At 48.7% G+C, this 17,741-nt stretch overlaps 2 protein-coding genes across 2 annotated transcripts; one reads left to right on the plus strand and one right to left on the minus strand.

Annotated features, from left to right (window-relative positions):
* Positions 1-6,051: 6,051 nt before the first annotated feature.
* LOC120697931 (protein PLASTID MOVEMENT IMPAIRED 2-like) lies at positions 6,052-8,105 on the plus strand. Its single transcript, XM_039981317.1, has 2 exons — positions 6,052-6,312; positions 6,414-8,105. The coding sequence occupies exons 1-2, from the start codon at positions 6,205-6,207 to the stop codon at positions 7,881-7,883; spliced, it is 1,578 nt and encodes a 525-aa protein (XP_039837251.1). The 5' UTR covers positions 6,052-6,204; the 3' UTR covers positions 7,884-8,105.
* A 4,887-nt stretch (positions 8,106-12,992) lies between these two features.
* Positions 12,993-15,838, minus strand: LOC120697932. The gene is made up of 5 exons (XM_039981318.1): positions 15,115-15,838; positions 14,698-14,871; positions 13,598-13,693; positions 13,373-13,522; positions 12,993-13,281 (listed from the first exon to the last, which is right to left on the minus strand). Exons 1-5 carry the CDS (start codon positions 15,754-15,756, stop codon positions 13,150-13,152), a joined length of 1,194 nt encoding a protein of 397 aa, XP_039837252.1. The 5' UTR covers positions 15,757-15,838; the 3' UTR covers positions 12,993-13,149.
* Between the last annotated feature and the right edge of the window lie 1,903 nt (positions 15,839-17,741).

Raw genomic sequence — 17,741 nt, forward strand, 5'->3', positions numbered from 1 at the left:
TTTCAAAAATATGAATTAAACAACTTAAACATCACTTAATCCCAATCTCACAAAAACTCTACTCAATCTACAGATGGCTTCCCGAAGCGTTACGAGGGCCTCCCGCATTCGGAACCCTGCAGTCACTGGTACGGGAGTGCAGCCTAATGGACAGAACCCCCCTCATGAAGAACAGGAAGTGAGCCAGAATAGAGGGGAGAATCAAGAAGTGCCACTGCCACCACCACCACCCCTCGGAGACCTGGCACAGATAATACACAACCAGACCCTTATCCTAGAAACACTGGCCAATGCCCTCGTTGACAAGCGTCCTCAAGAGCAAACCACGAATGACAAGCTAACAGCTTTTCTGAGGGCCAAGCCACCCACCTTTGCTGGATCTAGCAACCCCTTAGATGCAGACGACTGGCTTCGCGTGATCCAAAGGAAGCTCGAGCCGTTCGAGTGTCAAGACCGAGACAAAGTCCTTCTGGCAGCCCACCAACTCACCGGGACTGCCTTAGCCTGGTGGGAGAATTACTGTGCCGCCGCCGAAGATGCCTCCACCATCACATGGAAGGAATTTGTGAAGGAATTCCGCCGATATCATATCCCCTCGGCCACCATGAAGCGCAAGGCGGATGAGTTCCGCGCTCTGCAGCAAGGAAGCATGTCGGTGGAAGAATACACCCATCAGTTCATGGAGCTGGCCCGGTATGCACCAGAAGAAGTGAATGACGATGAGAAGAAGCAGGATATGTTCAAGAAAGGATTAAACCCAGAGCTCCGGACCTTGCTTACTCCGCAGATCTATCCAGACTTCAACACCCTGATGAACAAGGCGATTCTTAACGAAAGGGCCAAAATTGATGAAAGGAAAGATAACAAGCGCAAGTTTCTGGAAAGCAAGTCCCACCAGCAGGATCGCTTCCAGAAACCAAGAAGCTTCAGCTACACTGCACCAAGGTATCAGGCCCCAATGCAGTATATGACTCAATCTCAGGTGACAGGCCCGCAGGCCCCTAACACACAGCTCAGGAGCCAGAACACCATGAGGGCCCCGCAGAGCAATGCAAGCCAAGTCACCACCAACAACAGCAATACTATGGTCTGTTTCAACTACCGAGAGACAGGGCATTTCATTGTCAACTGCCCATATGCCAAGAACAAGCCTGCTACATCAGCCTTCTCCAATACAGTGAATGGACCAAGGCCAGTTCTGTCAGGTGACAACCGAGTGCCCATCCGCAACAACAACAACACCAACAACAATAGTCAGCAGATGAGGCAGCCCCAGCAGTCATTTGGACGAGCCCGCGTCAACCACATCAACGCACAGGAGGCTCAAGGAGCTCAGGGCGTAGTGCTCGGTGAGTATCTAGTCAGCTCAGCTCTTGCAACGGTACTATTTGATTCTGGAGCATCACACTCGTTCATATCCTCAAGTTTTGTGGAAAAGCACAATATACCTACAGTACTACTAAAAACACCCCTATTAACCCGGACGCCTGGAGGTGACATCAAATGTCAACTAGTTTGTCTACGAGTGAGGATCAATTTAAGTGGGGTAGAATTTTTAGCAGACTTAGTAGTACTCAAGTATAAGGGAATAGACGTGATCCTTAGAATGGACTGGTTAAGCCGACACAATGGCCTCATAGGTTGTACTGACAAGGTGGTACACCTAACAAACCCAGAAGGAGTACGAGTAACCTGCCATACCCGGGAAAGTGGATCAGACCCAATGGTGTTTAGCATGAAAGCCAAGTCCTTGGAAGAAATCCCAGCAGTAAATAAGTACCCAGATGTTTTCCCCAAAGAACTTCCCCACCTGTTTAGGGACCAGCCAAATCTCGAGGACGAGATTCATTTTAAGTGGGGTAGGTTTGTGACACCCCGAAAAAATTTACCAAATAAATCACTCGCTAAATTATTTTCAAAATTATTTTCATCGTTGAGCTCAGTAACCCTAAACCCTAATCAGAATTTTTCCGCCATCCCAACACCCGAGTTCATTCAACATTCTATCATTTCTTTTCCGCCGACCGTATCCCTCCCCTTTTTCCATGTCACTGTCCCGTCCCACGCCGCTCGGCGGCTTGTCGGCCACGCGCGACCGCTCGCCGCGGTCGGCGCCGACGCATCTCTCCATTTCTCTCTTTCTCCCTCCCCTTTTTCCCCTCCTTTTCCCTTTTCCCATTTTTCTTTTCCTTTTTCTTTTTCTTTTTCCCCCTCCTTCATTCTCCCTCTTCCCCCTTCGGCTCTGTCCCGCTCCCGCGCCCCCCGACCTCCCCCCCCGAACGCTGCCCGCCACCGGCCGCTCCCCGCCCTCGCTCCACGCGCGCGCTCTGCCTCTACCGACCCCACGCACGGCGCACGCGTGCCTGCTGCCCACACACTCGCCTGCTGCCGCTTGCGCACGCACCCCGCCCACGCGTACACGCGACGCGCCGAGCGCGTCGCGCCGCCCGCTCGCCGCCGACTCGTCCCGTCGACGCACCGCACGCGCACAGGACCGAGAGCACCACGCATTCCACGCAGCCGCGCCGCTCGCCGTGCCGGCCGCCACGCGCACACGCACACACCACGCCACTGCCTCGCCGCTCGAGCCCGCGCGGCGATACACACAGCACCCGGGGCCCCTCCATGTGCCTGCGCGCATGCCCGAGCCGTCACTTCGCCCTGGTCCGCCGCGAATCGCGCCGCCGCCGCGTCGCGACACCGAACGCCTCCCCTCTATTCTATTTAATTAAGAACCCTTCCACCCTTTGGTTTCTTTCAAATAACATAGTTTTGTCCATGCCATCAGGAATCCACCCAAAAATATTACTCCGAGCCCCATATCTTAACTATTTCCGATTCGAGCTCAACGATAAAACTTTTATTTCTATTTCTTGATTGTGTGCATGTTTGTATGCGTCGTAGATCACGGTGTGAATGAGGGAGAACCCGTCGACGAGCAGTACTGTGAGCAGGCGAACGAGGACCAGTTCCGCGACCCCAAACCCGAAGGACAGTGCTTCGACCAGGACCCCCCGAAGGCTTTGAAGACGGCAAGTTCAATCTCATCCTTTGATGCATGCTTTTGTCCTAGTTTTTATAAACACAACATATTGGCCTGTTTTACAAAATTGTATATGTTTTGCCTGCTGAAAACACGGTTGGATAGCCACCCCTTGATTTGTTATAATCATTCCTTGACCACCTAGATTAATGTATGAATGTGCTTTGTTTGGAAGTTAATCGCTGCTAGAACGCTTAGGATCTTATACACAATACAACTTGTTTTACAAAGAAAAGGTGTGCGTGTGTGGGAAGGGATAAAAGTGGAATTTCGAAAGATGAGTCTAGACGGGATGGATGGCATTTCTGTGTGATTTGCCGATTGGTGTGCTCGTGCCTGTGTGGCAGAGCAAGGAAGGGAGATATCCATCTTGTCACAATTAAGGACCGAGTTGATGTGTCATCTCACCTAACTCCACTATTGTGCAAACCACTCGACCGTTGAATGGGCAACGACTTAGCATAAACCCCATTAGTTAGTCTGATAGCCATCAGGAGAGCTGAGAGCAACGGGTGATCAAGGAGAAGGGATTAGCTCTGTGTGACCTATGCCCCGATTACAACATCTGTGATAGGTCAATGACCCCTTGGTGCATCCCGTGATGGCTAGACAGGTCTAGCTAAGGTGGGTAATGGCTTTGTTGGGATCTGCACCAACATTAAGGTGATCGAGTTGCGGTACCCCGCTTGTGGGTAAAGTTGCACACCTCTGCAGAGTTAAGAATCTATTCGAATAGCCGTGCACACGGTACTGTGCGAGTTATGGTGTGGTAACATAACTAGTGTTTATTGTGGGATGGGCTTGCGTGAGTTGTTTTGGAAATATGTCCGGCAGTTGTGCCGTGTGCTACGGCGGATGAGGAGTCCGGTAGCAGCTTAAAACTTGGATCTTGTGTGGATCAACCCCTCGTGTTACTCGGTACAAGAAAACTGATTTTGGAAAATGCTTTCTTTCAAATGAACCCCTGCATAAAATGTTGCTTTCCTCAAATCAAACCCTAGCCTTATCCTTGATTTACTCTGTGCATTATATTCTGTTTATACCCCCTCCGTCGGTGTGGCTTGACTTGCTGAGTACGTTTGTACTCACCCCATTCTTAATTTTTACAAAGGAAGACCCAGACTTCGTTCTAGAGGACGTTGAGTAGAGTATCGTCCTACACCCAGCCTTGCCTGTGAATTTGGGTCACCCGCAGGAGATTCCGCATGACGCAAGACTCTGATGACCCTTTTTTTATAATTAATATCGTTGTGTGGGTGTGGGTTGTAATCCTCGCGATAGTGGCGTTTCTCTGCTCACTACCGCGTAGAGTTGTATGGTAATGAACCATCTGATGTAATAAATGTGTCATCAGCCTTCTGAGACTGATGTTTGTATCACATTTAAGTCTTCTCTCATGAGGGGATGTTTCAAGAATGGAGGCTAAAGAAAACAACAGCTTTGCACTATCTCTGCGTACTACGAGAGCCCGCGGCGGCGCTGCTCTTTCCGTAGCCTGTGCTGCCAATGTCCTCGTCGAGGAGGCACTCGGAGCCAGGACGCCCCTGGTGCGGCGCAGCCGAGCACGGCCACGGGCAGGCACGCGCACAGGACGCAGCACGCGGCCGTGCACTCCGCCGCCGCCGCCTGCGGGTGCGGGTGGCTCCCCCGGCTCGCGCCCGCCTGTCCTCGCCCTCTGCCGTGACCGCTGCTTTCCACGCCTGCGGCCATCTCGTCGCGTGTCTCTGCCGCTGCTGCTGCCGTGGCAGGCGTGTGTGCCTGATTGCTGCTTGATTTGCCTCTGCATTTCGCGCGTAACACTTGCACCTGATTGTCTGACGATGATTGGTGATCGAGACCGGCGAGTCTAGGAACTTCTAACGATCATGGAGCTGTCTGTTCTCCCCTTCATTTTTCTACTCGCCAGCCAGGACCCCGGACTCCAGGAGGCAAGGAGCAGCCAACTGCCTCGCCACCACACACCATCAGTTCCTCAGGTTCTCGTCACAGCTAATCTGATCTGGCCCATGACAGTATTTTCCCAGAAAGAATCTCATATAACAATGGTGATCTTACACTTGCACACGATTTGTTCTGTTTGGGCTGGCTTGCCGTACGCACAAGCGACAAAAGGGCAAAGGAAATCGACCGGCTGTACCCGTGCTGTATTAGGAGTCCCCAAGGCACGGGCATTGTATCTTGCTCACCATGCGGCCGGCCTGATTGATGCAGCTAACTTGGGTGACGCAAGAGAAGAGCTGTGAGGACGCATCTCCGGATCATAATTTAGTAGCAGCAGATGGGAGCATCTGCTGCAGTCTATCAGGGATGTAAAGTTTCCTCAAAAACAAATTAGGGATGTAAAGGTTTTGAAATAGAATCTTTTTACATTTGAAATACTAAATATAGATTAATCATAAAATTAATTACAGAATTCGTCTGTAAACTATGAGACGAATTTAATAATCCTAATTAATCTATCATTAGCATATTGTTACTGTAGCAAATGATGTAGCAATTTAGTGTCTAATCATGACATAATTAGGTTCATTAGATTTGTCTTGTAATTTACAAGCAAACTATGGAATTAGTTGTTTATTTCGTCTAGTTTTAATACTTTATGCATGTAAAATTCCCATTCGATGTGATAGATTTGAATTTTTAAATTTTGTAACTAAACAATGCCCAGATATTCAGATCTTGGCATATTCAGCGAACGACTGTAGTCCAACCAGCATGAACAGCAAAGGTCTCATGAACTGTGATCTGCCTCTCCTGGGGCTGCTGACTCACCCATCCAATCGAAGGCGTGATCACGGGGCTTCCGTGTATATGCTGTCCCATGCACCAGGAAAGCTGTTCAGAATTACCGCGATGACACACTGTCAACTGACTTAACAAGGAGACGCGAGCTGGGGGCAGATCGCAATCACCGGCCAGCTACGCTGCTTTCTAGAAGGAGGCCGTGACAGGAACAGGATGGATAATGTATGGCTGCGACGGCGATGTATTGTAGACTGTAGTGAGCTCCTCTGAAGTTTGCCAAGCGTTCCGGCTTGGAATCGCAAAGCCGACGCTTGTCCATCTGATAACGCACGGCTCCATCGCAAAGCCTCTTCCTTCTCCTATATAACCACAGCTTCCAGCTTCCAAGAGATCTTCTAAGAACACGGAGAGTAAAAATGGAGCACAACTCGGAAGAGAGCAGATCAGTGGAGGCCATGAGCATCTTTGGTCAGAGCATCGATGTGAGGAGGTCAGCGAGGACCAGGAGAAGAGCCACCCAAAAGGTACAATTCAGATTCTTTTTTTCTTTTTACCTACTACACTTCTCTGTTACACTTGCCGATTTGTACTGCGGCGTGCCTGACATCCACCACGGTGCGTGCAGAAATTTTCACCCGCGGGGGAATCACCGGCGACACCCGGCGTGGAGAGGCTGCACGTCCACCAGCGCAGGGCCGTCGCGGAGCGAGAGCGCGCCCGTGCCGAGGCCGGCCTGTCAAGGGCGAGTACCATGGCTACCGAGCTGGAGCGGCAACTCGAGCAGGCCAACGCCAAGGCGCAGCAGTCTCACACGTCGGAGCTCCAAGGAACGCGTGCCGGCAGCAGAAGGAAGAAGGGGGCCGTCGACGTCGACACACCCGGCGCCGATCGGGCCCAGGATCAGAGCAACTCGCTGTACGCCGAGGTGATGCACGAGCTGGACCTCGTCAAGAGGGAGCTCCGGAAGCTGCAGCGCGAGGTGAAGGCGGCGAGGGAGGCCAAGGCCGAGGCCGAGAGGGGCGCGGAGACGCCGACGCCCAGGGCGTTGAGCTCCGGTTCGCGTCCCGTCGACCGCGTGAACCGAGACGCCGGCGAGGAGAACGAGGACCGCCGCGGCATAGCAGGGATGGCCGAAGCCGGCGGATCCCGCAAGGACGTGCAGGCGCAGGACGCGTGGACGCGCGCGCAGAGCCCGCAGAGAGACACGAGCCGCGCGAGCGACCCTGAAGAGAGGTTCGCCACGGCGAGCAGCTCCGACGTGGGGCTCGAGCCCGCGGACATGGCGATGGTGCCAGCGACAGAGGAGGCCGCGGACCACGTCGAGAACGGCGAGTCCGCGCTGACGGTCACGCGACACGGCGAACACGACGACGATCGCTCGCCGCTGCAGGCTGCGGCGGAAGCCGAGCTGACCTCGGCGAGGGTAGAGCTGGAGTCCATCAGAGAAGAGGGCGGCGTCCGGCTCGCGAACTCCGCGGAGCGCACGCGCGGGGAGACGGCGCGGGTCGCCGAGGAGATCGACCGGCTCACGGAGCAGGAGAAGAGGGCCGGCGCGCAGGTGCAGCAGCTGAACGCCAGGCTGCTCCGGGTCCGGTCCCGGCTGGACGCCGCGGCGGCCGCCGACGAGAGGGCCGAGGCGATGCTCTCCAAGCTGTCGGCCGCGGCGCGGCAGCTGGCCGAGGAGCCCGAGGCGGCGGAGAAGGAGAGGGAGCTGGTGGAGCTGGAGCACCGGTGCGTCCGGGAAGACGCGGAGGCCGTCGGCGCCGAGATCGCCGCGGCCGAGCGGAGGGTCCGGGAGGCGGTCAAGGAGCTCGAGGCGGCGAGGGCGTCGGAGGCCGCGGCGACGGGGAAGCTCGAGGCCGTCGTCGGCAGCGCGACGCGGGCCAGGGCGGCCGCGCTGTCGCAGAGGTCCGGGAACGTGACGGTCCCCAGGTTGGAGTACGGGTACCTGACCGGCCGCGCCGAGGTCGTCCGCGCGGTCGCCGACAGGAAGGTGGCCGCGGCGGAGGCGTGGGTGGAGGCGCTGCGCGCCGGCGAGAAAGAGGTGGTGATGCGGGCCGAGGCGATCGAGAGGGAGCTCGGAGAAATGAAATGACAGCGAACCACGTGGTGGATCTCGGCGCGCGCGGACACGAAGGAGACCAGCACGGGAGGAGGATACATTGCCGATGACGTCGAGGAGGACGGAGGCGCCGTCGTCATCGGCGGTGCGAAAGCAAAGGTCGCCTTCGTTCAGCGTCAGAGTGAAGAGGACACTGGTGCCGAAGTTCACGAAACTCATTGCAGGGGGAGTTGCTCATGTTTTTCACATATAAATATAAACTAGTAAGGTGACCCGCGCAAATATCGCGGGTAGCTATTCTTTTTTCTTTCTAATCTCTATATTTTTCGATAATGTTATTGTAATTTGTTTTCCAAATAGTTTAAATTGAGGGTCATCTATATCATTTTACATCATTTATATTTAATGAAATATTTTTGGAACATGAATTTAAGAGAAAATAGAATCTCTTATGTACAAACATATATTTTTATATTTTCATGCTCATGCTTTAATATTATTTGTATGAATATTTTTAAAAATTTTGATTGGCGGTGTATACCAGTAAAAGCAAGTAGTCTTCTTTCTTTTCTGTATACGACTATTTTTTTGTGTCACTTGTCGTCCATACGCGGTCTACAAATTTAGTATTAATGCTGACAAGGTACAAACTTCTCCTTTATGCTCACCACTCTTACACTGTTCGGCTGACTGCAAGTTGTTTGGGTTGAATTCGGCTGGGCTGACACAGCTCAGCTGTTCGGCTAGAAGACAGCAGCCGTTCGGTTGGCCAACTTGCCAATTAGTAGTCTCGATCGCCGTCTGTCGCTCGCTCACTCAGTCCGGATCCAAAATGGAGTCCACGGCTCGCTCACATAGTCCACGGCGGAATCAGCAAGCTAGCTGCTCGTTGGCTACGACGGGCTACAACACCTCCAGTCCAGACCAGCCATAAGTTGACTAGCCAAACGCAGAGTCTGTATATTCGTCATCACCCTCTTAGAATTCGAGAAATTTTAATTTTTTTTCTTCATTGTTCTCATCGTAGTTGTTCCATATAAGATACTACTGTTAAGTTGTGCTTCTCCGCAGCCACTCCAATGATTTTTCATGGTTGTTATTAGCACGCTCTCTAAATTGCACAATGATGGTCTGTATGGTAGGTTTCAAAACCTTCAAAAATAGTTTTAGCTTTGGTTTCATTTATAAAACTACTTTTTTGAGTCAAAGTTATTTTTTAAAAAATATTTAAGAAATCAGCTTCTTAATGATAATTTGGTAATTCAAAGAATGTTTTAGAGCTAAAGGAAAGAGGATAAGTTGATGAAACCGCTTTTTAGCTGCTTCCCTCTTTTGTAAGTTATTTTGGAAATCCATGTGAGCTTATTGTGTGAAGTTGTTTAATATTTTTAACTTATTTGGTAGGACTTCATCTGATGTTAGAGAAGTCCAGTCAAATACACCCTAACAATCACAAGGATTACTTGTGGTATCATCAACAGCACTGGTGTTTGAGACGTTGCCAATATGATGTAAGTGCACATCAAGGCTCGATGAACGCCATGGTCGAGCCTCAACCTAGCTACTGATCTATGACGATTGATTCGTAATGTATTTCAAACTATATTGTAGAGTAAAGCCTGATGTTAGAAGGTAGCAATTACTATAACGTAGTTGATGTACTCCACGATACTGGACAATTGGTGAAGCAAGCAGTACACATACGCAAATGGACATGTGCTTTTATTTAACTAATTTGGTTCCAAATATTAATGGAAATAAAACATCATTTTTCATTATATATTTTGTAATATAGTCATATATTCATTTGATATTTACATGGAATTTATATTTTTAATTCCTTCCAAATTCAAGTAAAATATTACATTTTTTCTATTTTTTATTTTCAAGTTAACCCATATATTAAATATATTTATAGAACCTTTTGCATTAACCTAAAACATTAGATGATTATAAAAGTAACATTGTAAATATTTATCTATTATCTTGACGATTCAACCCATACTTTTGAACATAGCTTAAATAAATTTTCTCTATATGGACTATTCACACATGTCATTTTCTTTCCCAACTTAAAATAAATCAAAATATCTATTTTTATTATTTTATTTCCAAATGTAGTTCTTTATTAATTGTAGTTCACAAATACTTTTATGTAGACATTTTTCCTAAAATTCATATACAAATTAACTAATTTTTTATTATTTTTATTCTAGATTTAACTATTTAGAAATTATATTTGATATGAAGTATTTAGTGAATTCGTAGTTTTTCTTCTTAACTTCAAATTTATTATTTATTAGTTATATTTGACATATACAATTTATTAAACTATTTTCCTTCCTAATCGGTATACAAACTAACTACTGATATATTATTTTTTAAAATACAAAATTTGCTCATTAGTCATATTAAAGATGGTCTCTTCAGTCAATTGCTAATATTTTTATATTTTTTGTTTGTACTCTTTTTCCAATTGCTATTTTCATTTTTTAGTTTCTAATTTAGCTATTGGATATTCTAATATTATTTTTCATGGACTCTTTGGTCAATCTGTTTCTATTTTTTAAATTTCGAATTTAGCTATTTAGTAAACATATTTGGCAATTATTATGGTATTTGATATAGATTATTTGTGTTAGCCTAAACAGATAGATCTTTATAAATGCAATGGTATAAATTTTTAGTTTTCTAAAATAACATGCGAATTTTAAAACATTTTAGCAAATGTGGTGGCTTTCTTTTAACGGTCCGTCGGTCCCTCAGCACCGCAGCCGAGGAGAACAGACGATCTTGGGCGGGATGGCTGGGTCAACCTTGACGATCTATGGTGGCTTTCTTTTAACGGTCCCTCGGCACCACAACCGAGGAGGACAGACGATCATGGACGGGATGGTCGGGTCAACCTTGAAGACCTGTGGTGGCTTTCTTTTAACAGTCCCTCAGTCCCTTGGCACCTTAGCCGAGGAGGACAGACGATCTTGGATGGGATGGCCGGGTCGACCTTAACGACCTGTGGTGGCTTTCTTTTAACGGTTCCTCAGTCCCTCGGCATCGCGGCCGATTCTTCTTAACTTCAAATTTATTATTTATTAGTTATATTTGACATATACAATTTATTAAACTATTTTCCTTCCTAATTGGTATACAAACTAACTACTGATATATTATTTTTTAAAATACAAAATTTGCTCATTTGTCATATTAAAGATGGTCTCTTCAGTCAATTGCTAATATTTTTATATTTTTTGTTTGTACTCTTTTTCCAATTGCTATTTTCATTTTTTAGTTTCTAATTTAGCTATTGAATATGCTAATATTATTTTTCATGGACTCTTTGGTCAAGCTGTTTCTATTTTTTAAAATTTGAATTTAACTATTTAGTAAACATATTTGGCAATTATTATGGTATTTGATATAGATTATTTGTGTTAGCCTAAACAGATGGGTCTTTATAAATGCAACAGTATAAATTTTTAGTTTTCTAAAATAACATGCGAATTTTAATACATTTTAGCAAATGTGGTGGCTTTCTTTTAACGATCCCTCGGTCCCTCGGCACCGCAGCCGAGGAGGACACACGATCTTGGGCGGGATGGCTGGGTCAACCTTGACGATCTGTGGTGGTTTTCTTTTAACAGTCCTTCGGCACCACAACTGAGGAGGACAGACCATCTTGGGCGGGATGGTCGGGTCGACCTTGAAGACCTGTGGTGGCTTTCTTTTAACGGTCCCTCAGTCCCTCGGCACCTTAGCCGAGGAGGACAGACGATCTTGGATGGGATGGCCGGGTCGACCTTAACGACCTGTGGTGGCTTTCTTTTAACGGTTCCTCAGTCCCTCGGCATCGCGGCCGAGGAGGACAGACAATCTTGGGCGGGATGGCGGGGTCAACCTTGATGATCTGGGTCAGATCGATGATAATGCTCGCTAAAGCTGGACACACCTAAGAGGTCATGCAGCGGGTTACCGGATGGTGCTGTCATGCCGCATCCCGGGGGCCAAGGTCGCCAGCATTGAGCTGCACATGTTGTTGTGCTTGGATGTGCAGTAGCAACGTCAGCACCACCACGTCGTGGGCGGCGAAGCCCTCTACCGCTCTACGTGCTTGCCAACGCTCTCCACCCTGCTGCATCTCTGTCAGCAGCCGTTTTGTAGCACGCGATTATTGTTTTTCAATGAACAAATAACATATTGGTTTACGTATCCATACATAGGTCTCGTGGCCTAAGATTATTCTCGGAATGCTGGCGCCACCTTTTTTTTTTTTGAAACTTGCTGGCGCCACCTAGGGATAAGGTGAGAATGAATATAACTCGGATTGATCATGAGCTGCGTCCACTGAGAATTGGGCACCATCTTTACATTAGCCTGGCAGTAGCGTGGTGAAGATGATCCTAATGCATACTCCTATCTCGTACGCTCTCGGTGGATGGACGACGATCTCCTTAATGGGTGCTAATTGTTTTTATTTTTAAATTCTGAATTTAGCTATTAGCTATTCTAATCGTATTCATTATGGACTCTTTGGTCAAGTATTTTTTATTTTTAAATTCTGAATTTAGGTAGTTTCTTGTTATATTTGTTAAGGACTCTTTAGGTTAGTCTAGACCGTTAGATTTTCATAAAATCCAACGATCTAAATTCTTCTCTTTTTTAGATTAATGTGGGAATTTCTAGCCTCTCTCAATGAACGTGGTGGCTTCTTCTAACACACAAATATTTATATAATAGATAGATGTTACTGTACATGTACACCAGATCATCATGTTCTGAAGATGGGTGACAAGATGATGGTGTCCTCGTCAGCTATTTGGTTGCGTAGCTGTATCTCATTTACCATCCACCCCTTGCATTGGGTCGCTGTCTCGCACGCAGGGGGAGCGTTCTTGCCGAGGCCCGAGAAACAAGTGATGAAGATTTTCTAATAAAAAATGATAAAGATTTTTTTAGGAAACCAAACGATGAAGATCTTTGCAAGCCCCTCGCTGCTGCGTGCTCTCAGCGTCTTTCGGATTTATAGACATCTTCGCACGCAGTGAAGTAATCTTCCCCAATGACCTTTTCTCGCCAATAACACAGCAGATGCAAGAACTTTCTCAACAGCAGATGCATTGAACCAGTGGAGAACTCAATAACCCATGGGGAAAAAAACTTGTAATTCTATATGCAAATAAACTCTTGGATCCTGTGCTTGTACGAGCGTGTATGCGGAGAGCTGTGCAACAACAAAAGAAAACTAATCCTTTACATTTTAATTCAATTACTCGATAAATAAAGTGTGGTCTACACTAGGACTTCAGGTCTTTGAGACAGTGGTCTTGCAAACAGGGCAAGCGTTCTTTTGAGAAAGCCACTGCTTAATGCAATGCACATGATAGCTGTGGCGACAACTCAGCTTCCCAGTTTCTTCATTTGCTTCGAACTCTTCCTGAAAATTGAAATGGAATAGGTAGCTAAGCATCAGGTGGCAATGCAAAGTGCAGTACGTGAGGGGCCAAAGCGAAAGAGAAGGGACATACTTGGCAAATGCTACACCTCCTATCCATTTCTGTAGAAAAATGCTTGGGGTTGAACGCTGAGTATTTGACCATCCTAAGGCTTCGAGTGATCTCATCCTCACGCAGCCCTGTACTTACGTATCCAATTCGGTCCTCCAGATCAAGCAGTTCCTGCCAAGCGAAATAGTGTGAGCGAAGATGACCATGTAAACTTTCTGTTATACATGATATTCAGTGTGAGGGTACCTCATATGTCAAGTTATCAACATCGAGGCGCCAATCCTGATACTGATCATACATACCCATTCTTCCCAGTAATATCCTTGTACGGAACACCATCATCTGCAAGTTGTAAATAAGAATTGAAAATGGAGGAAGAAATCATGAGTTCATAATCTTCGGAGAAAGCACATCCTGACTAAATACGATCTCATCTGAAAAAAAAATACTGCTGGACCTTCAACGCACATATTGGGAGTAGTACATAGGACCACAGACTAAAATGGCATGGAAACAGTACGGTTAACTGCTTTACCTGGACAACTAAATACCTTGACCAGTAATTGCAACACTCTAATCTAATACCAAAGAACGACTTTGGCTTACAAGATGTTAGTTCGCACTCTTGAATAGCTTCTTATAGAGCTACCCAGCCAAATTTTAATCCTTGGGCATGTATCCTTCATTGCCCCAGGACAGCAGGACTGTTCTAAAAAAGCACGGTAAACAGCAAAGGAAGCATCATTCCACCAACATGGTAGTTAACCGAAAGAATCAGCAACATGGCTGCTCGGCCAAGCACAATGATTCAGCACGGATGCATGTAACCATAAAAAGGACGGCAACTCTGCATCTACACTCAAAGGTCCCCCTTGACGACCTAACTTATCTATTCCCGAGCCATGTTCCAGCTATCACAGTGTCACCTTCTCTCATGTGAACCCCTCATATCTCTTGCCGACTCCTCAATAAACACGAGTACATTACCACCAAGTAGATAGCATGGTAGCACATACTTCCCGGGGTAAAGCCTCTTAGCTATTGAATATCTAACTGAAAGTCACATCTTAGTTCACACTCCATATTTCTAAAAGATGGTATCACGTGACATCCTCAACTAACAACAAACGAGCAAAATCAGCTCATAACACCGGTAGTTACCTATGACGGGATCACCCTACTGCAGGCATCAACCTTTCTAACAACGAGGTTACAAGAGAATAGCGACATCACATTGTAAATTTGTAGTCTGTAAAGCTAAATGGTAAAAGTCCATATGCAAGCACAAGCACAGCACACGACACAACGGGCTAAGCTGAACTGATTCTGCATAATTGCATCGTTACCTCTTCCTCGAGCCGTGCGTGCGAGTGCCGACGCCCACTCGTATGTCGGTTTCGGCCGGAAGGTGCACGGTCGGCATCAATGAACAGCATGTCATGGTGTGGCGGCGAATTCATGGGAGACGAGGAAATGTGCTCCCGCATGGTGATCCTCCGAGCAGGAGGCGCGCCAGACCTCTGTCACCGAGTAATCGACGGTCAATTCGGCAGCACGAGGTAGAAAATCGAATGGATTAATGACGAAAACAGCTGCGAAATGCTGGGATTGCAGCAGCATAGTGATGAATTTTGAACAGATGACTGAATTTGACCACACTAAGACATAAAATCCAATCAAAACAGGAATATAATTGTTACGAACAGATGCAGACATTCAGGCATTCAGCATCGACAACTGAAACAAGGAGAAACAAAGCATACCTCTCTGCGCGGCCTCTCGGCATCGGCGCGGCGGCGCGCGCTCGCCGCCTGGTGCGGCGCCACAACGCAGTCCACCGACGAGGCCTCGGCGGCGAACGGTATCCCCGGAGTGCACCACACGTCCCCGCCCATCCCGCCACCGCCACCACTGACGCCGCCGCCGCCCGCGCCACTCGCCTTCCGCCTCTCCCTCCCGCTCCTCCGCCGCCTCCCGCGCCTCTCCTCGGAGCGCCGCGCGGCGGCGTCCACCGCGGCGGCCGGCGCGTGGGCCTGCGACGCCGCCACAGCCGCGCACCCAAGCCCGCGCCAGTCCGCCGCGGACCGCGCCGCTTCCACCGCGGCGGCCGGCGCGTGCGCCTGGGCCGCCGCCGCCGCCGTGCACCCGAGCCCGCGCCAGTCAGCCGAAGGCCGCGCGGCGTCCACCGCGGCGGCCGGCGCGATGGCCTGCGACGCCGCCGCCGACGTGCACCGGAGCCCGCGCAGCAGCCCCTTGCTCGGCGTCCTCACGGCCTCCACCTCCGCCGCGGCCGGCGGCACGGCGGACGAGGACGCCTCTCCGCCGGCGAGGAGGGCACGCAGCGCCACTCGCCGCCGCTCCGCGCCCGGCGAGCCGCCCCCGCCTCCGCCGGCGTCGCGGGCCATTCAAAGGCTGCTTGCTCGTGCGCTCGGTAGCCGGTAGGTGAAGACCGACTCGGGAAAGATCGAAGAACAAGTGGGCGATCGGCGAGCCGGGCAGCCGATAAAACACGCGCCTGGAACCGTGACGATCAACCTCAGCCGTCCGATCCGCAGGGTCCCTGTCGATCTGACGGCCGTGGACCGGCTAACCGTCGCCGGAATCACACGTCAGCTAGCAAAGGCAACTGCCAAACAGCAGCACACAGGTTAGTCGACTAATTTTTCAAAGAAACAATTAGTAGATTGGTACGGTCCAAAACACATGGATTATTTGATGGACTTGCCTTAATCTCGTGGGCGAGAGGGTACGGTGGATACACTGGATAAGGATTGGAGAGTAGACACCTCCCTTTCGGCAACCACCGTGGAGCGCAGGAACGCAGGGAGCTTCAGGCTCCGGCAGCACGGCAGCTCAATCAATTGGCTGCGAATATCTGACGGCACTGGTGTCAGCCTCTGAAACTTTATCACGGAACGGTGTCATCTTCTGGAAAACATGCCTGAAAGCAACGTCGTCTCACTGCTTAAATTGCAAATCGATGCCCAGTTCAATTATTGGGGACGAACTAGCAGATTAGCACGGTACTGACGAACCGCTGCTGTTGTGTGTTTGTTCTTCTTCAGTAGTAGTACACTTGTACTCCGTCAGCTGTTTCGGCGGCGAAGAAACTTCTTTACAGTTGGGGCGAGACTGAAGAAACTTCTTTTCTGCAAAATTCGGTTGTCTCTGTAGTGGCCACGAAGGTCAGACGTCGCCGTCATGGATCAGTACAAATACAGGCGTTGATTGTCTCTGCCTAGCGTAGATTGTAGGACGTGACTATTGACAGGTGTGAGTTGCGACTGATGGACAATGAAGGACCGATGTGTTTCAGACTTGTTAGCGTGGTGACTGTTTTGCAGAACTGGAGATGCATCCTCTTCCGAAAGATCATTTGATCTCAGTTTTGGTGAATGGGCGAGGAACCACCGGATTTAGTTCTGTAGATCGTACTACCGCTATTGCCGATCCAGTTTTAATTCTGTCAACAAATGGCATTAACGTATGAACCTGTGCCGTCCTCTCAGGTGAGATTCTCTGAATTTCGTTTCTTTTTACCTAAGAGTCAATGCAGTAGTACGATCCACTAGTTTTCATACTCTTAGTCACTAGTAACAGTCAGTGAGACAGATGTGTCCTGCACCTGCTGCCTTCCTGGAAGGCAGCGGACGCCGCCCCAGCACGCCGACTTAGGCCCTATTTGGTTTTCCGTACTAGAGAGCACTATAAAATTTTGACCGCTAATTATGCTGTTAAATAAATTCAATTTACAAAACTAACTTCAAAACCTTATGCTATGAACCTTGAAGAATCTAATGAGACATTTGATCACGTAATTAGAGGATCGTTATTATAGCATCACTGTGGCCAATCATCGATTAATTATCATCATTAGATTCGTCGCGAAAAGTTATATCCATCCCTAAAATTTTTTTACAAATAGACTTCATTTAGCACTCCATGCATGCGAGATTCTTTTCTCGGATTGTGTGCACTAGGAACCGTAGTGTGAACCAAACATGGCCTTAGTGTTGCAGACACCACCACCGCGCCCCACTCTGCAGGTTGCGGGCTTGCTTCCGGTGTCATCTCAGCAGGAGCACACATAGGTCGGCGCAGCCTCGGGGCATGATCAAGACTGGCCTACAGGCTTTTTTTTTGAAAATACGGCAGGAGCACTGCTCATTCATATAAAAAGAAAAGAAGAAGTCCAGGTCTTACAGAGTTGATATTACATAAAAGAAACTACTCTTACTCAAGCGACAACAGGCTCGAACGCAAAACATTGAAACCTAAGGGGGACAGGCTTCGGTCCGGCCGAACCCCCGGTGGACACCGTTCCTCTCGGTACGGCACCGGTGGATGCCCACCAGACTGTGGACAGCGATGCCTCCGCCAACCGCCATCT

The sequence above is a fragment of the Panicum virgatum genome, chromosome 3K (genome assembly GCF_016808335.1).
Source record: "Panicum virgatum strain AP13 chromosome 3K, P.virgatum_v5, whole genome shotgun sequence".
Lineage (NCBI taxonomy): Eukaryota > Viridiplantae > Streptophyta > Magnoliopsida > Poales > Poaceae > Panicum > Panicum virgatum.

Coding starts and splice junctions, on each gene's coding strand:
- LOC120697931 (XM_039981317.1), top strand. CDS start 6,205: ATGGAGCACAACTCGGAAGAGAGCAGATCAGTGGAGGCCATGAGCATC. Junction 6,313..6,413: donor GGAGAAGAGCCACCCAAAAG/GTACAATTCAGA, acceptor CGGTGCGTGCAG/AAATTTTCACCCGCGGGGGA.
- LOC120697932 (XM_039981318.1), bottom strand. CDS start 15,756: ATGGCCCGCGACGCCGGCGGAGGCGGGGGCGGCTCGCCGGGCGCGGAG. Junction 14,872..15,114: donor CCGAGAGGCCGCGCAGAGAG/GTATGCTTTGTT, acceptor ACTCGGTGACAG/AGGTCTGGCGCGCCTCCTGC. Junction 13,694..14,697: donor ACGCACGGCTCGAGGAAGAG/GTAACGATGCAA, acceptor TACAACTTGCAG/ATGATGGTGTTCCGTACAAG.